Below are 20,330 nucleotides of genomic sequence, written 5' to 3'. Positions count from 1 at the left end.
TTGGGGACAGGGAATAGCCAGTGCAAAAGCTCTGAGGTGGGATCCCAGAACAGGAAGGAGGCCTGTGTTGCTGGAGTGGAGAATAATAAGAGATGAAGTCTGAAAGTTAAGAGAAGTCCAAAGCCTGGGGATATTGTAGGTCATTATACGGATGGAGGAATGGGCAGAGGAGTATCATAGGTTTTACAGGATCATTCTGGCTGCCTTGATGAGAGTCGACTGTTGCCAGGAAGGTCGGGAGTCCAATTAGGAGACCGTTATAATAATCTACCAGAGAGAAGATGGTGACTCGGACCGCGGTGGAAGCAGCGGAGGCAGTAAGAAGAGATATCCTGAAGGTAAAGATGACAGGTTTGCCAGCAGCTCAGATGTGGGTGTGAGAGAAAGAAAAGAATCTAGGCTGACTTCCAGTGTTTAGCCTGAGCAACTAGAAGCATAAAGAAGGTGCCTTTTACCAAGATGGAGAGATGATTGCAAGAAAAGCAGGTTTTCGGGGGAGTATCGGGAACTCGAGTTTAAACACGTAAAATTTGAGAGGCCTCATAGACATGAAAGTGGAGGTATCGAGAAGGCAGGAGAATGTACAAGTCTGGCATTCAGGGGAGAGGTCCAGGCTGTGAAAATGGAAGAGACTGCCAAATCAGTGAATGCAGATGCGGAAGAAAAGCAAGGACTGAGGCGTAGGACAAACTGGCATTTAGTGCTGTGGAAGATGCAGAAGAATCTGCAAAGGAGAAAGAAGAATGCCCAGTGTCACAGGAGGAAAACCAGGAAAGTGTGGCGTTCTGGAAACCAAACTATGAAAGTCTTTTAAGAGGAACGATGAACTGTATCATATGTTGCTCGTAGGTAGGGTGCGCCTATGAATTGTCCAAATCAGGACACTTTTAGTAATTACTCCAGGAGGAGACATGGAATCCAAGATCGTCCCAGGAAGATCAGAATGTTGTGTGGTCACTCTACTAATAGGTCAATAAGAATTGACCATTGGATGTAGCAACATGAAAGTTGGTGACCTTGATGGGGCACCTGGGTGGCTCAGTCGGTTAACCGCCTGACTTCAGCTCAGGCCATGACCTCACGGTTCGTGGGTTCGAGCCCCGCGTCGGGCTCTGTGCCGACAGCTCAGAGCCTGGAGCCTGTTTCAGATTCTGTGTCTCCCTCGCTCTCTGCCCCTCCCCCACTTGCACTCTATCTCCCTCTGTCTCAAAAATGAATAAACATTAAAAAAAAAATTTTTTTTTTAATTTTTTTTTTTTCTTAACGTTTATTTATTTTTGAGACAGAGAGACAGAGCATGAATGGGGGAGGGTCAGAGAGAGAGAGGGAGACACAGAATCTGAAACAGGCTCCAGGCTCTGAGCTGTCGGCACAGAGCCCGACACGGGGCTTGAACTCACGAACCGTGAGATCATGACCTGAGCCGAAGTCGGACGCTTAACCGACTGAGCCACCCAGGTGCCCCTAAAAAAATTTTTTTTTAAAAAGAAAGTTGGTGACCTTGAATGATGAGTTGAGAGGGAGTCATTAGAATGGATTCAGGACACATGGGAGGAGAGAGCTTAGAGATGGCAGGTGTAGGCAACCCTTTCAAGGTGTGTTTCTGTAAAGAGAAAGAAGCAAATGCATGAATCTAGGTGGTAGATATATAGGTGATCATTGTATTATTCTTTCAACTTTTCTGTATGTTTGATTTTTTTGTAATAGAGAGTTGGGAAAGTGAAAATGTTAAAGCTTTAAAAGAGAGAGGGGGCAGGGGCAAGTTCATTATGGGGGGAAAATAACATCTCTAGGCTAACGGGAATCAGCGAGAAATGAGATGATGCAGGAGTGAAGACTTCCCGGAGCAGTGTCTGTAGAAAATGGGAAGGGATCAGGTCTAGGGAACAAAAGCTGGCCCGGTGGTGAGTATGGAGACTTCAAACAGGAAAGAAAGTAGAGACTGGGGGCACAGATGCAGGCAAGTGGTGATAGGGAGCTTATGGAAACTCTGTTCTGTTTCTGCTCTTTTGGTGCCGTGGTAAGTGACACCATCTGTGGACAGCAAGAATGAGGGAGGAGGTGTTGGGGACATGACAAGAGGAGAAGGTGTGAATAGTTATCTAGAACCAGAGAATGAGCTAGTAACATATAGTATGGTTGCCAGGCAGCACAGGGGCCTCACTCATTTGCAGTTAAGGTGAGACAAGGGGTGTCTGGGTGGCTCAGTCAGTTAAGCGTCTGACTCTTGATTTCAGCTCAGGTCAGGATCTTACGGTTCATGAGATCGAGCCCCACGTCCAGCTCCATGCTGACAGCACAGACTCTGCTTGGGACTCTCTCTCTCCCTCTCTCTCTTCCCCTCCCCTGTTCATGCTCACTCTCTTGCTCTCTGTCTCAAAATAAATAAACATTTTTTTTAAATCTTAAAAAAAAAAAAAAAAAAAGATGAACCAGCATGCATCTTTCTCCAGCCAGCTTCCTTCACCTGTGCAGGCACATGCCCGGAGTAGGTAGGGAGCAGAATTTAGCCACGGTTGTGTTTTAGCTGACTGAGAGAGGAGCGAAGAAGCTGAGGGTGAATTAAGGAAGTGATTATTATGATTGATGTGTAATTCAAGATGGGTAAGAATTACAGTACGAACAGAAGGAGCTGAAGGACATTGGAAAGATGGCAGAACCTGTGGCTTGAAGATCTAGTGGGTTGAAGGATGGGAATTTAGCTACAAGAGTAGGTGAGCTGTGCTTACAGAGGTGGAGGTGGCGAGAGAGACAGTTTGAGATTGGGATTAGAGAGGGCTTTGGTTATCAGTAATGACCCGGTCTAGGGTATAATTTAGGAGTAAATAAGTGAGGTGGGGTGGAGAATAAGATCACCAGGAGAGGGGAGGTCAAGGCAGCCCCCCCTCCCCCTTGGAGTTTACCAGTTTCTAGTTGAGAAGGAAGCTCATCTTTCCTGTTTCTGGCTTTGTGAGGAAGGAATATGCTACAAGTATTGAGACTGACGATAACTGCTTTAGGGTTTCTCTTCTGCACTTCATTTTACACTGAGACTGGAGTTGAGGGAACAGGAGCCTGCTAAGGAAGGTGGTGCTAGACTTCACCAAATCTGGGAACCAGTCTATGGCCACAGTCAAGGCTGGCAGAGATCAGAAAGTCAGCAAAGGTCATAAGGGGATGAGAGCCTGTCAAGCATCAGAAGTGAGGGTCTTGGCTGTCAAGTATAAGAGATTAAGTCACAGAGGCTGTTATAAGGTATCAGTAGGTAGGATTAGGGATTTGAACCTAGGTCAATGATATCAATGATATGAAACTTCTGTAGCATAATCACTTGTTCCCTAAATAGGGACTTGTATGAATGGCCACACGAGGGCTTTACTGTCTCTTACTTCCAATCCGTGAAATTGACCTTCCCGTGAAGAGACGGGAATATAATAACAAGACGAGAAGACCCCATGGAGCTTTAATTAACTAGCTCAAAGAGACCTTATCAATCAACCAACAGGGACAACAGACCTCACCATGAGTCAACAATTTAGGTTGGGGTGACCTCGGAGAATAAAACAACCTCCGAATGATTTTGATCTAGACTAACCAGTCAAAAGCATCGCATCACTTATTGATCCAAAAATTTGATCGACGGAACAAGTTACTCTAGGGATAACAGCGCAATCTGAAGATCTTCCAAGGAAGGGCAGGATGGGCTGGGGCCTGCTTGTCTGCAGGACCCTTTATTCTACCAGGCATTAGCAATGCGTGTCTTGGGAAAGTACATGGAATGACTCCATGACTCTAGCAAGTCTCTGGTCCTCCTTCCTGGTGGTTGGCTAGATGGCCATGCAGAGCTAAGTAGTGGAGCACAGGATGGATGGATGTGAAAGAGGAAATTGAATGCTGGTTCAATTTGGTTTACGGCTCTGACGGATCCCTGCCTCATGTGCAGGGCCCACATGTTGTGGCTGGCCATTCATTTGTTCGTTGATTAACTACAATATGCTAGGTGCTCTCCTGAGTATTAAGGATATGGCGGTAAGTGTCAGACATGGTGATAAGAGAGTCTGTCTCTCAGGACACCTCTCAGCTTATTGTGCAGAGGTAGGGCCTCTTGGGTTTGCAGGGGCCAGGCCATCTGTATGGAGGCAAAAGGTGGCGGAAACAGTGCAAGTAGCCGCGTCTGTGTTTCACGTGGGCTGGAATTCTTATTGTGAGACTGTTCTCTCTGTGGATCTGAACAGTAACACTGTGACTGGTGGGGTTCCCATCTGTCACTAGCTTGACCCGTTCCATTTGGCAATTGGTGTAGCTTTAGGAGAGAGAACATCCCGCCCGTGCAGCCTCACCCAAAGTCTCCAAAGTCCAGAGCAAAGCTGGGGCCCTTGGACTAAAGAAGACGGCTAGAGTACTTCCCTGTAGGAACAGCATGCCCAGCTAGGGCCCAGGGCGACCTGCAGAGGAAATTCCAAGAGCAGTCTGCATTGATGCCTTGTCCACCCTCGGCCAGTGAAGAGGTGTGTGACATAATCCAGCACGTTGGGTCAGAGGCTCAGGCTTCTGTGGCCAGCACAGATGGCACAGCCTTCAGCTTCCCTGCCGATAGAAGCAGCGAGGCCACCCTGAGACCCCAGAAGCAGCGAGCAGCCAGATAGGTTGCCCCTTAGTCTGTGACTTGGGTGCTCTTCACTGAAAAAAAGAGAAGAGGCATAGGTTTAGGGGAAGATCATGGATTCCTTTTTAAAAATATGTTGAACTCAGGTGCCAGTGAGATATCTTGGCCAAGACACTCCAGATGCAGCTGGATAATAAGTCTTGAGCACAGGATATAGGTCTGGATTTGAGATGGAAATTTGGCAACCACCAGTTGGGCATAAGCATCTGGGTATTTGGAACTTGAACCCTCTTAAGACAGTCATGTTTTCTAGTCTTTTTTTTTCCAGTCCTTCCTGGGCCCGTAAGCTGTGGTGGGATGCAGAGTAGATGGTGGTCAGCAACAACTGCCCTGTGCCCCTCCCCTGGACTGCCTTCCCCAGCCCTCTCCTCTGAGGGCAAGAGGTCTCATACGACAAGACAGCTTCTGCTCATTCACTATCACTATGTCTAAGCAGAGGGGAAAAAATGGCTGAAGCCTTCTTCTAAGAATTTCATTTATCTCTGGGCCTGAGAAAATAGTGTACTTGTGTGAGTTTCCTGTAGCTGCTATAACAAATTATTTTCTCACAGTTCTGGAAGCCAGAAGTCCAAAATAAGCGTCATTGGGCACAAATCAAAGTGTCAGCAGGACCCACACTCCCTTGGGATGCTCTGGGAGATTATCTGTTCCTTGCCTCTTCCAGCTTCTCATGGCTGCTGATGTTCCCTGGCTTGTGGCCACATCACTTCAGTCTCTGCCCCTGTGGTCATATTGCCTTTTCTTCTGCATGTGGGAAAACTTCTCTCCACCTCTCTCTTATAAGGACACTTGTGAATGCATAAGGGCTCACCTGGATAATCTAGGATAATGTCCTCACCTCAAAATCCTACCTTCACGAAGCTTATGTCCTACCAGGGAAGCACAGACACTAAACACTGAATCAGGAAATTATTTAGTAAATCAGAACAAAATAAATACTGTAGAGAAAAAAGAAAGTGTAGTAGGCGGGTAGGAGCAGATTGCAGTGTTAAATAGGCTGGTCAGAGTTCACCTTGTGGGAGAGGTGACATTTGAATAAAGACTGGAGGGAGAGGAGGGAGTAGGCCAAATGGATATCTGGAGGAAGAACGTTCCAGGCAGAGTAAAGGCCCTAAGGCAGCAAGGAGTATGGTCTTAGGCATCAGTGGTACTCTCATCATTTCTCTGAGTTCCATTATGTTCCGATCCTTCCAACGAACCCGATACAGCAATGCCCATGCTTGTTGTATTCATCCAACCATGTCTCTGCTTCTGCTTTTGGGCCGCTGAGCTGCTGATGGAGAACACAACGCATGCATGGGCCCCACTGGGGCTCCATGGCCTCAGCCTCTTCTCAGTGTCAGCACTGCTCAGTGCTCCTTGTCCCTGGTGGACTTATCACGGTGACTGTTCCAGTCTTCACCATTCACAGGTTACTGCAGTCTACACCTTCATACCCACAATCCCCCAAATCCCCAGGCCCAGGCATTTCCCAGAGCAAAGAGTCTGTCTGGGGAGCATTCTCTCAGGTTCCCCTGTCTGTAGCCGCACCTCTCAGAGTGGCCATCTTCACATCCTGCCCCCCTGTTTCCAGGGAGAAGGTATCCTGCCTTCTGTGTCCCTCCCCTTCTACTCTGGATCCTGTCCCCCTTCCTCCTTGGGCCTCGTTCCCTTGTCCCCCTGCCCCATCTCTTGCACCCCCTCTCTCTTCTGCTCGTCTCCTTCTGGCCGGATACAAACACGCTCATTGCCTACCCACCCCCCTACTCAGCAGCTATCATCCTATTTCTGTCTTCTCCTTCACTACCAAGTTCCTTTCGAAATGGCCTGAGCTCTCCTGAACACTTACTTCTCTCCCTCCTCAGTCCCCTGCAGTCTGGCTCGGTCCTCTCTCCAGCCCCAATAACGCGCTTCCCAGAGGGGTGGGTGGCTTGAGTGTATTCCCACAGGCAGTGTGATCAGTAAAAATACGGGTGCAAGTAGTGCCAATCCATGAGGGTGTTGTGAGGATGAAAAAAGATAATGCGCGTAGAGCACTTAGGGCAGCGTCCAGAATGCAGTAAGGTCTCGATAACTGTAAACTGCTGTCATTACTGTTGTGATTATTGTGGCCCTTGTCAGATATTTCACAGCTGTGTCTGTCTGTGCTTGGCTGCTTTCCCCATCATCCTCGAAGGCAGGGACTCTGAGCTGTTGTAGCACACGTTGACGAGATGGATGGTGGGCACCAAAGACACATGGCCCCCATGGGCAGTCTGGCCATCACCCACGCTCTCACAGGGAGAGGAGTGCTTGCCTCTCAGCAGCTTCTCAGCTCACAGTTCTCCCCTTTGCCTCCCGCGCTTCCCTCCCCTCACTAGGAAGTCTCAGCCCCTTCCCCCCCTCCTTCATCCACACTGAGCACAGGCTGTCGACATCGTCAGTGGGAGCCCTGTCAAGCAGGAGCCTGGGCACTGCTCCCTGAAGGGCGCCTGGCTCAGCCTTTCCTCTCCTCCTTCAGCATAGGCCTCCCTGCCTGTCATACATGTCATACATGTGGCTCCAGTCTGTCTGTGGCCACAGTCCTAGAGCAGGCCGAGGGGCAGTAGCTGGCCGTGTTTCAGATTCAGGAAGGGTTTGCTTTGAAACAATAGAAACGTCGCTAGAAGCCTGGCCGTTTGGAGCAGGGAGATCCAAGTTTCCGTGAGAAGCCCCAAGAAGGCAGCCCCCAGACCTCAATAGCGGAGCAAAAATTAGGCCTGGAGTGGCCCACCAGGGTCCACACTGTGGAGTCCCCCACCTGAGCTGCTCCCCCTGCTTCTGGCCAGCAGGCGTTTGCTGAACACCTGTGTGTGCTTGGCCGTGTGCCAGGGCTACCACACGGTCTGGTGGGGAAACAGGCGATTGCACTAGCGTGTGGTAAGTGCCATGAGGACAGAGTGCACAAGGAACCATGGAGACCAGAGGAGGGCCCCGTCAGCCCTGTGTGACTCAGGGAAGACCTCTTACCTTTATTGTATTTTATTTTATTTTATTTTATTTTATCTTATTTTATTTTTTCTATTTTATTTTATTTTATTTATTCTATTTTATTTATTCTATTTTATTTTATTATTTTATTTTATTTTTTCTATTTTATTTTATTTATTCTATTTTATTTTATTATTTTATTTTATTTTATTTTATTTTATTTTATTTTATTTTATTTTATTTTATTTTAAAGTTTCTTTATTTTGAGAGAGGGGCACCTGGGTGGCTCAGTTGGTTAAGTGTCTGACTCTTGGTTTCAGCTCAGGTCATGATCTCATGACTTTGTGGGTTTGAGCACTGTGTTGGGCTCCGTGCTGGAAGTGCAGAGCCTGCTTGGGATTTTCTCTCTCTCTCTCTCTCTCTCCCTCTCTCTGCCCCTCCCCCACTTGCTCTCTCTCTCTCTCTCTCTCTCAAAATAAATAAATAAACTTTAAAAATATTTATTTTGAGAGAGAGAGCACAAGTGGGGAAGAGGCAAAGAGAGAGAGAGAGAGAGAGAGAGAGAGAGAGAGAGAGAATCTTAAGCAGGCTCTGCGCTGAAAGCATGGAGCCCAACACAGGGCTCGATCTCACAAACCGTAGGATCATAACCTGACCCAAAATCAAGAGTTGGTTGCTTAACCGACTGAGCCACCAGGCACCCCAGGACTCTTACCTTCAGAAGGTAGAGGTGCTGGGGTCCGGTTGAAGAATGAGCAGAAATTCAGCCTGTGAATGAAAAGGGGAAGAAAATTCTAGGCGAAGGGAATAGCATGTATGAAAGCGTGGAGGCATTAAAGAGTCTGGCAGGTTACAGAAACTCTACATAGTTGGGTATGGGTAGCCCTTAGGGAAAGGGAGGAGGGGGTATCTGAGGCAGGAGAGGTAGACAGGAACCAGATCACAGGGGCTTCATAAACCAGACAAAAGAGCTTAAACTTTTTCCTCTAGGTAGCAGCTGTCGTGGGTAGAAACCTGTATCAAGGGGCTGAACTATCTTCAGGCTCGCCTGAATATGGGACGCAAACAGTGTCTTTCTCCCAGTGTTTTGGCTCTGGGTTCATCTTGGTTTGCCTGTTATGTAGACTGTTTTCTCTATGTAGCCACGAAGATGGCTCCAGCAGCTCTAGGCCCAGGGTCAGCCCATTTTTTCTTGAAGGTCCAGTTAGTAGATATTTTGGCTTTGTGGGCCACAAACAATTGCCACAGCTACTTAACTTTGCTGTTAAAGCGTGACATCAGGCACAGACATGAGGTAAATGAATGAGCGTGTCTGTGTTTTAATTTTTTTTTTTAACGTTTATTTATTTTTGGGACAGAGAGAGACAGAGCATGAACGGGGGAGGGGCAGAGAGAGGGAGACAGAGAATCGGAAGCAGGCTCCAGGCTCTGAGCCATCAGCCCAGAGCCCGAAGCGAGGCTTGAACTCACGGACCGCGAGATCGTGACCTGAGCTGAAGTCGGACGCCCAACCGACTGACCACCCAGGCGCCCCGCATGTCTGTGTTTTAATAAAACTATTTATAGAAACCAGCATCTGGTCTATGGGCTGCAGTTTGTACAAGCCCTGTTCTTGGCTTACACGGTCATGACAGCTCACTATCTCAGAGAAAAAGAGACTCCCATATCCCCCAGTGGCCAAATATTAGACCTCAGAGAAGAATTTGATTTGTCCCACTTGGATCAGGTGCCCATTTTAAGCCAGTTACTCTGGTTCCGGGTGAACCGTCCTGATTGGCCAGCCTGGGACATGCGCTCCTCCCAGCAGCAGTGGGGGGAGGGGAGGTCAGCTCAGTGGAACCATACAGAATGAAAAGTAGCCTGCGTTTACACAGGGAGGGGGAAGGAATGCAGATACCCACTGCAAGGTGTCAACAAGAAAGAGCATGAACCGAGTGCCCGAGTTTCCAGTGATGATCTGGCTTGAAATTGGTCCTGACACAGCGTCAGGGCACCAGGCCAACCCCGGCGGGGCTGATGCACGCCCTGCCCTGGCCTTTCCCTCCGTGCAGAGTTTACACCTCAACTGCTTTATTTACACCAGTCGGAATACACTCGCCAGCTCCTTCCTTCCTCACGCACTGCTCCACCCCCTGGGTGGGACTAGGGGGCAGATTCATTGGGAGGGGTCACCAGGCTGAGCTACTCTAACCCCTGGTACGTGCTGCTTTACTCTGTCTGGCCCCAGCGATACCTTGAGGGGAAGATTCTCTTCTCTCCTGTGCCTTTGCCTACACTACCCTTCTCCTGGAACTCTCCTCCTAACATTCTCCACCAGGCTCATTTACTTGTCCTTCAAGGCCCAGCTCAGTTTTGTTGTCACCTTCTTCACGAAGATTCTCCTGTAGCCCTAAGTCGGTCTAAGACCTTTGTATCCCTGTTACACGATGCAAGATGGACGGATGCATTTTATGATTATTTGTTTACCTATGTCTACTACTAGCTCCTGAAGGGAAGGGCCAGGGCTGATTTTCCTTTAGGCCCCAGCCAGCACTCAGCACAGGGGCTGGCACTGAGTAGGCCAGTAGTTGTTGGATAGGGCAGCATTTTCTACTCCATCTAGTCCCACACAGGGTAAGGAGGCAGGAACTGCATGCTGATGTTTGGAACAGGACTTGTTGGTTGTTACCTGTTGTTTGTGTTCTCTACCTCTGTGCTGCTTCTCCCCGGACATATGTCCACCTGCCCTACGGGTTGACCATCCTTTCTCTTCCTGTTCTCCAGGGGATCCATTCAGGTGGTCAGTGAGGGAAATACGCAGGAAGACAGAAGTTTGCGAGGCATTTAGGAAGTGCTCATCTTGCTGGCTTGGATGTATACCAAGGTCTTACTGTGCAGGGCCTTTTGTGGTGGGGCTGCTGCAACAAGATCCCAAACGAGACCAGGTAGATTCTAGAAAGCCCATGTCCCTCTGTGTTGTCCACCTCCCCACTTCCCAGAACAGGTTCTGGGACAGTGGATCTGTGGGGATTGGCCTTCACCCTGCTGGATGACAATCTCACTTCTGGGGGGCCAAGGTCTATGGCTGAATCTAACAGACAGATTAGTTGTGGCCCCTGGTCCTCAGGACCCACTGCTGGGTTCTGTCTTCCCTTTGTCCCTTGGGCTGCTTAGGCTGTTCACACTTACTAGCTAGAAGGCCAGACAGGCACAGATAGAGAACAGAAGATGTGTGTTACCTAATCCAGCAAACCCGCATCTGGAAGCTCCTCTTTCAGTTTGATTGGTGGGAGCTACGAGGGAGATCCTTCTCTGGGTCTGCTGGTGCCCACGTATAAGTACTCCTCACGCCCTGATAAGACCCAGTCACCTTTCTTGCTGGTCTCTGGATACAGGCTAAAGTGCTGGACCTTCAGAGCACCTGGGTGGCTCAGTTGGTTAAGCGTCCAACTTCGGCTCAGGTCATGATCTCACAGTTCGTGAGTTCAAGCCCTGTATCGGGCTCTGTGCTAACCAGCTCAGTGCTTCAGATCCTGTGTCTCCCTCTCTCTCTCTCTGCCCTTTCCCCGCTCACACTTTGTGTGTGTGTCTCTCTCTCAAAAATAAATAAACATTAAAAAAAATTTTTTTAAGTGCTGGACCTTCAGTAGTAGTGGTTTAGGTTGATGAGCCAGAGTTGGGGACATTCACCTTCTACACTGCGCCTCAGTCACACCACTGGGCATAAAATGAGCTGAAAGCTATCTTCAGAGGGCCCTGGGTTGCCTTGCTAGCTGGTCAGAGTCTGTAGGTCTGTGGACAGGGCAGCCTGTGGTTCCTGCGGTCACAGCCTTGTTATGAGAGGCACAGGGGTCAGACCCACCCTCATCATGTGCCCTCCTAGTGCCACAAGTCTCCAAACTACGCTCTAGGATCTAAGGAGAAAAGAGGGACAGGTTCCAGTGCAACTTCCCTCTCCTCCTTCCCCTGTTCCTTCTCACGCACTCACACACCCTGCTGAAACCTGATCCTAAGGCTGCCTCGCGTGCTGGAGCCCTGGGCTGGCAGGCTGGGGCCCGTCTGCCTGAGCCTGCCCCACCCTACCCTGCTACCCCCCAGGCCAGGGCAAGCAGGTCAGGCGTCCCACACCCCCGCTAGTCTGACCAGTCCTTCTGCACCTCAGAGGCCACCTCCACCCTGGCCAGGCCCCCACACTGGCACACTAGTCCCGGGACAGAAGCCCCTGGTTCCGTCCCAGGTGTAGCATGAGGCTCTGCCCAGGCCACCTGCAGAATTAACACAAACACACATACATGCACCACCTCTACCACCACCCCACCCCATTTCCTGTTGTTTATGGCCCCTAGCTCAGCTTCCAAGGCCTCTGCAGGCACTGAGCCACCTCATGGGGGCTGAGCAAAGTGCAGTGGAAACACTGTAGGAAGACGACAGGCCTACCTGGAGGCAGCAGGGAAGGTTGTCCAGAGGAAATAGCCTTTAAACTGAAAGAATAACAAGGGATTTTCCAGGCAGATAGAGACGGGAGGGGATTGGGGAATAGAGTGGGGGGTGGGGCACTGCACATGTAAGCGTGTGAAGACCAGCATGTTCAGGAAGCTACAAATAGTGCACCGTGCTGGAGTGTGATAGTAGTCTCAGAAGAGTAAATCCCAATTACGTTAGATTAAGGAGTGAACAGGAGATGGGGGAGTTGAGACAGAATATCCATTGCTCTTTCTAGATGTCTCGCCACGAAGGCGTAGAGAGAGAGAGATGGATGGCTGAAGGGGTATGTGCTCAGGAAAGTTTGTTGAGTGGGTTTGTGTGTTTGTTTTCACATAAGAGAGACCTGAGCTTGATTGTATGCCTCGGGGTGCGGTATGGAGGGGGGGCGACAAACAGGAAAGGGAACCAGAGCATGCTGAAGAGATCAACTTTGGGGGGCGAAAGGGTGAGATAAGGAAGCAGGAAACTGAATGAGTTCCTATCTGAGTGTCCTGGATTGGGCTGTGAAGTGAGAGAAGAAATAATCTGCTTAAACAAAGTTGGAAAGGATAGAGCATTTGTGGAGTGTGGAGAAGGTTTGGAATAGCTACTGAGCAAAGTTGAGGGTCCAGCCTAAGGTTCAAGTCTATGAATTTGTATTGGTATCATTTGACTTCAATGTGGGGTGTGTGTGTGTGTGTGTGTGTGTGTGTGTGTGTTCTAGCAGCACAAAGAATACAAGAGTGTAGGATTAGATTAATCTCTGGGTAGATTTTGCCTAATGGATGGGGCAAAAAGACAGTGGAACTGGGGGTCCAGGGTCCTGGCAAGAAAGACAGGAGAAATGGATGGGATTCTAGCCAGGAAAGAGACATAACCTGAGAATGAAGAGAATTTTTCTAACTAAGACTCAGAATCCAGAAACAATAAGGTAAAAGGTTGACAAATTTTACTACATTTTTAAAAAACCTATTGCAAAAAATGAGGGGAAAAAAGAAAGCAAGAAAATGCCGTAAGCCAAGTAAATGTTAAATAAACAAACTAGGAGAAATATTTGTAATTGTGTCTCAGTGGGTTTATATATTTAATATATGCAGGGTGTCAAAAAAGGGAAGATTGTTAGCTAACACTATGTTGGTGATTATAATGTAATATACGAGTATATGAAACCAACGCATCATACTCTTACACAGTGACACAACCTAGATGTCAGTTATATCTCAAAAAATCTGGGAGAGGGGCACCTGGGTGGCTCAGTTGGTTAAGCGTCTCTTAGTTTCAGCTCAGGTTATGATCTCACGGTTTGTGAGTCACACATCAGGCGCATGTGCTAATGGCACAGAGCGTGCTTGAGATTCTCTCTCTCTCTCTCTCTCTCTCTCTCTCTCTCTCTCTCTCTCTCTCTCTCTCTCTCCCCGCTTCAGCCCCTCCCCTGCTTGCACGCTCTCTCTCTCTCTCTTTCAAAATAAATAAAATAAACATTAAAATAATTTTTTTAAGCTGGGAGAAAAAAAGGGAAAACCAGTAATCCTATAGAAAAATGGGCAACAGATAGGAACCAAGGTAACAGAAAGAGAAGTGCAAATGGCCCTTTTATAGATATAACGATGTGCAATTTCACTTACACTAAAAGAGATACAAATGAAAACAACACAGAGATACTCTTTTCTCTCCTATCAGACTGGCCGCATTGCAGTGCTGGACAGTGTACTTTTACATGGCTGGTGGGGCACAATCCCTGTGGAGCGTAATTTGGCAACATGGAGCAAAATTACTTATGTGCATTTTCCCTTTGACCCAACCAACCCACTCCTCGGGATCTATTCCAAAGATATGTTGGCAAAGAGAAAAGACGTATGCATGAAGTTATTCACTGTAACCGCTGTTGGTAGAACCTACTTTATACAAGATTGCAACAACTCAGGGGACTGAATAATATTATCAAGTATATAACTCTACATACTACTATGGAGTGATTACCACAGAATATTGTATAGCAAACAAACAAACAAAAAAAAACACCTCAGTAGGCGAAACAGTATATGTTATTTTTATTGAATAAAGAAGGGAATAGTAGTACTCTGCACACACATATATATGTACTGTGTATTTGCTCACCTCAAAAAAAAAAAAGGAAGGGTAAAATAAAAATGAATTCATTGTAGGAATAATACTAATGTGAATAAAATACAAATAAAATGAAGTTAATAATAAAAAATAAATACTGTAGGGGAATAGAAGCAACAGAAGTCAGACACAGAAATAAATGTCAGACTCCTCTGAATGTATCTTGTTTTGTGAATTTAGTTTGGCACTAGGTAAAGTGTTATATTGTCATAAAACAAAATTAAATTAAAATGGGGCATAAGCAACCCCTAAAAAGCAAAAGCAAAATGAAACAAATGGACTTAACTACGTATCATTAACGAATTAAAACTCAGCAGAATTATTTCAAGTGGCAAAAGCACCATCACTTGTCTGTACTTCTCTAATAGGGTACACCCAGAGACAAAAAGAACTGTAAAGAAACTGTATTTAAATTGTTTTTAGTAATGAGAGTGTTAGTAATGTTATGCTAAAAATATTATATATTTTTCTACATGTATCTATCTGTAAATATGTATTAAGATAAAGCAGATAAGTAATTGTGTTGCTATCACTATAGGCAAGAATGTCTACTTAATTGAAAAGAGATACAAATATAAAGGAAGCTTACATAGATGACTTTTATGACATGTGAATTATATCTCAATAAAGCTATTAAACAAGAAAAAGAAAGTAAGTACAAATCTTGTAATCCTGAATTTGGGTTGGGAATACTAGTATAAATGCATGATGTATTTTCTGTTTATGGGGTGCCTGAGTGGCTCAGTTGGTTGAGTGTCCAACTCTTGATTTTGGCTCAGGTCATGATCCCAGGGTCATGGGATTGAGCCCCATGTTGGTCTCCATGCTGAGTATGGAGCCTGCTTAGGATTCTCTTTCTCTCTCTCTCTCTCTCTCTCTCTCTCTCTCTCTCTCTCTCTCTCTCCCCCTCTCCCACACCTGCATATTCTCTAAAAATAATAATAATTAATTAATGTTAAAAAAATTATTTCCTGGCTTTTTCCCCCTGAAAACACCTGGGAAAAATGACTAACCATAGTGACATGCACGACCCAGCCACCCAGATGGTAGTCTCTAAATACCATTTCCAATAACCAGGACTCCTTGGAAAACGACTGACTTCAGATGGAGGCAAGAAATATATAGGACCAAACCTGGGAACATCTTCACATACTAGAAAGCAAGGACATTTTCTTTCCTTGATTACTGGAGTGTGTTAGAAGGATTCAGGAGCCAAGATGAAAAGGCCAAAGAGAGAAAAAGAGAGGAGGAAACCTATGGATTAGAAAGAGACTAGAGATTAGCCCAATTCAGTGTGTGGACCATGCTTTCATTCTGATCTAAATAAACAACTTTTAAAATAACAACAAACATTAATTAAGGAGAAATCTGAAACTGATGATTTGTTGCTATTAAGAAATTATAGTGTTTTAGGTGTGATAATGGCTTTAAGAAGAGTTGTTTAGGTGTGGTTATGTTTGGGTTTTTTTAATGTCTATTTTTGAGAGAGAGCGAGAGAGAGAGAGAGAGAGAGCAGGGAAGGGGAAAAGAGAGAGGGAGACACAGAATCCGAAGCAAGCTCCAGGCTCTGAGCTGTCAGCACAGAACCCAACACAGGGCTTGAACCCATGAACCATGGAATCATGACCTGAGCTGAAGTCGGACACTTAACTAACTGAGCCACCCACAGGGTGCCCCTGTGGTTAGGTTTTTAAAGATGTCCTTATCTTCTAGAAATTAATGCTAAGGTATTTTATGGATTAAATGGTATAATTTCTGAGAGTTTCCAAAATAATACACAGAGAGAGTAGATGGGGTAGAAGGGAAACAAAATTGATCATGACTGATAATTGCTGCATCTGAGTAATAGGTCCATGGGGGTTCACTGTTTTGTTTCTCAACTTGTGTGCATGTTTGAAATTTCCCATAATAAAAAGTTTTTTAAATATATCCAGAGCAGGAAAAAAGAGTACCCTTTGCACAAAGGTGCACCCAAGTAGCAGTAGGAAATGTTAGAGGAGTCTGGCTTGATCTGTCAAGGAATAAAGAGGGTCTACAAAATAAGCACCTAAAACAGAAAGACCCAATAAAAGAACAAGGTGAGATGGACAGTGTTTAAAAACCAGAAATAAATAGGTTATTTAGTTATTTATTTTTGAGAAAGAGAACGCAAGCGAGTGCACAAGCAGGGGAGGGGCAGAGAGAGAAGGAGAGAGAATCCCAAGCAGGTTCTGCATTGTCAGCACAGAGCCCGATGCAAGGGCTTGAACCCATGAACCGTGAGATCGTGACCTGAGCCGAAATCAAGAGTCAGCCGCTTAACCAGCTGAGCTATGCAAGCACCCCTAGAGGCAAAGATTTTTAAAAAACACTTACCAGACCCATTTAATGCTTTTTGCCAGGATCTCTCCCGTGAATTTTTTTTGTTCATTACTTACTTAGCTCTAGTTGCTGTAACAAACTACTGTAAATTGGGTGGCTTCTCAACAGCAGAAATGTATTTCTCACAGTTCTGGAGGCTGGAAGTCGGAGAGCATGGTGCCAGCAAGGTCGAGTTCTGGTGAGAGGCATCTTAGGGTTCATATGGCTGACTTCTCCTTGTACCCTCCTATGGGGGAAGAGAGCTAGTTAACTCTCTGGCCTCTTCTTATAAAGGCACTAATCCCACTCATAAAGCCTCTATTCTCATGCCCTAATTATCTCCCAAAGGCCCCCGCGTCCAAGTACCATCACACTGGGAATGAAATTTCAACATACAAACTTGAGGGAACACAGACATTCAGGCTAGAACACTAATGTTGCAACTTCTGCTTTTTTGGTCATATTTTCATTTGTGTATCCTGTACATTCAATTGTTGGGGACCAACTTGTGTCAGGTGACCAGCAGCTTATTGTTTTTGTTGTTTGATCTAGCCTTTGTGTATTATGAGAAAGTTGTGTCCATTTCCACAGCAATGTTTTCATTATTAGTGAAAAAGAGGCGCCTGTGTGGCTCAGTCGGTTAAGCATCTGACTTCAGCTCAAGTCATGATCTCACAGTTCTTGCATTCAAGCCCCACATCAGGTTCTGTGCTGACAGCTCAGAGCCTGTGTGTGTGTCTCTCTCTCAAAAATAAATAAACATTAAAAAAAATTTTTTTAATTGAAAAAAAGAAAGTGAAAAAAGTAGTCTACAGAGTAGTTTAAGAAATAATATGGGAAAAGGAAAATCAGCACAGATATATACCATAAGGTTAGTTGCCTTTGTGTTTTAGGATTATGGGTTTTATTTATTTGTTTGTTTGTTTGTTTATGTGTGTGCACCTGTCAGTATTTTCCCCATAATTAGCATATATTACAAGCTACAATGAAAATAAGTTTGGTTTTTTTTTGTTTTTTTTTTTTAATTTTTTTTTTCAACGTTTTTTTATTTATTTTTGGGACAGAGAGAGACAGAGCATGAACGGGGGAGGGGCAGAGAGAGAGGGAGACACAGAATCGGAAACAGGCTCCAGGCTCCGAGCTGTCAGCCCAGAGCCTGACGCGGGGCTCGAACTCACGGACCGCGAGATCGTGACCTGGCTGAAGTCGGACGCTTAACCGACTGCGCCACCCAGGCGCCCCTGAAAATAAGTTTTTTTTTAAAGTAAAAATTAACAAAATGCGCTTTCTCAGGAAGAAAAGAGAGCAAAGGAAAAAATATGTTGAGAACATTGGTAAGACCTTAGAAGATTTTATTAGCATATGATGTCCAGTACATATTGGGAAGCAGATAAAGCCTGTCCAAGCCTGACTGAGAAACTTTGCAAAGACTTTGTTCCAGCTTTTTAAAAAAGTTTATTTTGAGAGAGAGAGAGAGAGAGAACAAGCAGGGAAGGGGCAGAGAAAGAGAGAGAGAGAGAGAGAGAGAGAGAATCCCAAGCAGTGAGGAGGCCGATGCAGGGCTCAAACTCCCAAACCTGTGAGATCATGACCTGAGCTGAAACCAAGAGCCAGCCGCTTAACCGACTGCGTCACCCAGGCGCCCCTGCAAACATTTTATAAGCTCCTGACACAGGAGGAGAGGTTCTCGCTCCAGGCTTATCCAGGGACCTTGTTTCCTTCGCTGTTTCATATAGGCTGTGGCCAGGATCCTCGGTGCCTCTGGTGAAACATCAAATATGTTAATGTACTTGGATTTGATATACTGGGTATGAGAGACATACATGATCCTTGTACACAGAAGGGAAGTGTGCTGACTCAGAAGTCCAGAGGCAGGCTGTTCGGCAGGAATGCCCTGTCCGTGCTGTCGAGTGTTGACAACGTCTTTCCAGCCATGAGTAATGGGACAGGGAGCAGGATTGAAAGTTTTCTGCCTCTTTCAAGTTCACTTCAAAATCTGTAATAATATTAGACGTCCAAGTGATTACTGGTATTCTTCCTCCTGGGTAGGCTGATTATAGTGGTCAGTGATGATGGAAGTGAGAAAGGTTTGCTTGAGTTGGAGTACGTTCAGAAGGCTACCTCCCAGGCTACCTCCCTGGCTCCCAGACTAGAGGGCCTCTCCTCTAGTCTTCAGGTTTTCAGTGGCTGATTCAGACTGAGTTAGAAATACAGAGACGGAGCCCAGGCCTAGGCCTCCACACATTCATTCTTGGCCAGCAAGGCCCCAAGCAGGCCCCACAGCGAGAATCAACACACAGTAGATGACCAGGTACTGGCCCTCTTCCAGGCTGCCAGGTGCCCTGAGAAAGGTCTTAGAGCCAGGGTGCTTGGTTCCACGTGAGGTTGTGTTGTCCAAGCATCCCCAAAGAGCTCGGTTTCTCCTGTAGCTTTTCCCTCTGTCCACACTGCCTTATGAATCCCTTCTGACTTTGCCCCACCACCCCCACCCCTGAAAGTCTGCCCACTCCTTGGGCTTTCCCAAGAGAAGTGAAACGTTCTTTTCCCTTCTCAACTCCGCATCAACTCATCCTTCCTTCTCCCCCTGTTTCCCTCCCATCTTTCCTCCAGGCCCACATTACCATCCCCCTTGTGTTTAGTGTCCCTCCCTCACCTCCTGAGGAGCTTAGCCTTCCCTCCTGGTCTCTGCCAGCAGAGGTGCTCAGGCTCCTACCTGTCTGAGGCCTCCGCTCAGCCCTGCCTCTCAGCCATGGGACGCTCCCATTTTTCTCTTCTCGACCAAACGTCTGTCTCCTGTGGCTCTTCTCCGTCTTCACTGTGAATTCTCCCTCCTCACCCTGGGTGGTCCACCTCCCAGAATTCTCTCCAAAACTCTTGTCTCCATGCACTGGCTGTCTTCGGGTATCTTTCTGTTCACGTGGCCAGTGTGTCATCTCCGTGTTCCCAGACCGCAGGAACAGCATGGGCTGCAGCGACTGGTGGGGTGCATGCCTGGGTCGCCTGCCAGAGAGCTTCTGGCGTGCTGCAGTTCCATCCAGGGCAAGTGGATCTTGCCTCTCCACCCCTATGGCCGGCCACATAGAGACTGGCCAGATCTGCCCCTTCGAACTCAGGTTCCACTGGACAAGCTATGTCAGCAGCTACCCACTGACCGGGGGCAGGGAGGGTGTGCTGGAGTGTCAAGGTCCTCCCGGCAGATCCGTTGCCAAGACAGATGTACTGAAGAGCCAGTCCATACCCCAGCTTATTGCATTTGGGGATCCTCAACAGCCCTGTTGTATTCCAGGTTCTCCAAGCCAGCACCCATGTTCCTGGATGACTCTTTCCGCAAGTGGGCTAGGATTCGGGAATTTGTGCCGCCTTTTGGGATCAAAGGTCAAGGTACGTTGGGAACCCTGGCCCACTCTACATTAACATCTCATCCCTCAGCCTGTCTCCCTGCACTCAGGATAGGGCTGTACCCTCAGAAGTCCCCATGCTGGTGATCCACCCCTCTCCTTCCATTTTTCCCTTCCTTTCTTTTTCTTGCTTCACTCTTCGTTTACTCTGAGCCCACCACTTGGCCAGGGCCAGGTATACAACAGTGGAATGGACAGTACCATCCTTCTCCATAAAAAAGCTCCAGTCTGGTAGAGACACAGATATTTAGAGCGCAGGACAGTAATGGCTCTGAAGGGGGAAGAGATCACAGGAAAGGACATCAGGGAGATCCATCCTGGAGGACCAGGTACGAGGGGGAAATCCCTGAGAAGACAGAGGCCATCCCCCAGGCTCCTCCATCATCCCCTCTTTACCCCGGTCTCCCTTTCAGTTCTTTCTTACCCTGTCCAAGGCTGATGTCCCCCCA

General features: G+C 47.0%; 1 protein-coding gene across 1 annotated transcript in view; it reads left to right on the top strand.

The window, feature by feature from the left end:
* Positions 1-20,330, top strand: part of ST3GAL3 (ST3 beta-galactoside alpha-2,3-sialyltransferase 3) — a 199,828-nt gene that overhangs the window by 152,073 nt on the left and 27,425 nt on the right. Inside the window, 1 exon segment of the mRNA XM_019428981.2 lies at positions 19,770-19,864. Coding sequence (XP_019284526.2) covers positions 19,770-19,864 — 95 coding nt within the window.

This window comes from Panthera pardus, unplaced genomic scaffold (genome assembly GCF_024362965.1).
Source record: "Panthera pardus isolate Hobbes unplaced genomic scaffold, ASM2436296v1 HiC_scaffold_11, whole genome shotgun sequence".
Classification (NCBI taxonomy): Eukaryota; Metazoa; Chordata; class Mammalia; order Carnivora; family Felidae; genus Panthera; species Panthera pardus.
The sequence above is the reverse complement of the archived record's forward strand: the minus strand, read 5'-3'. Positions and strand labels throughout refer to the sequence as shown.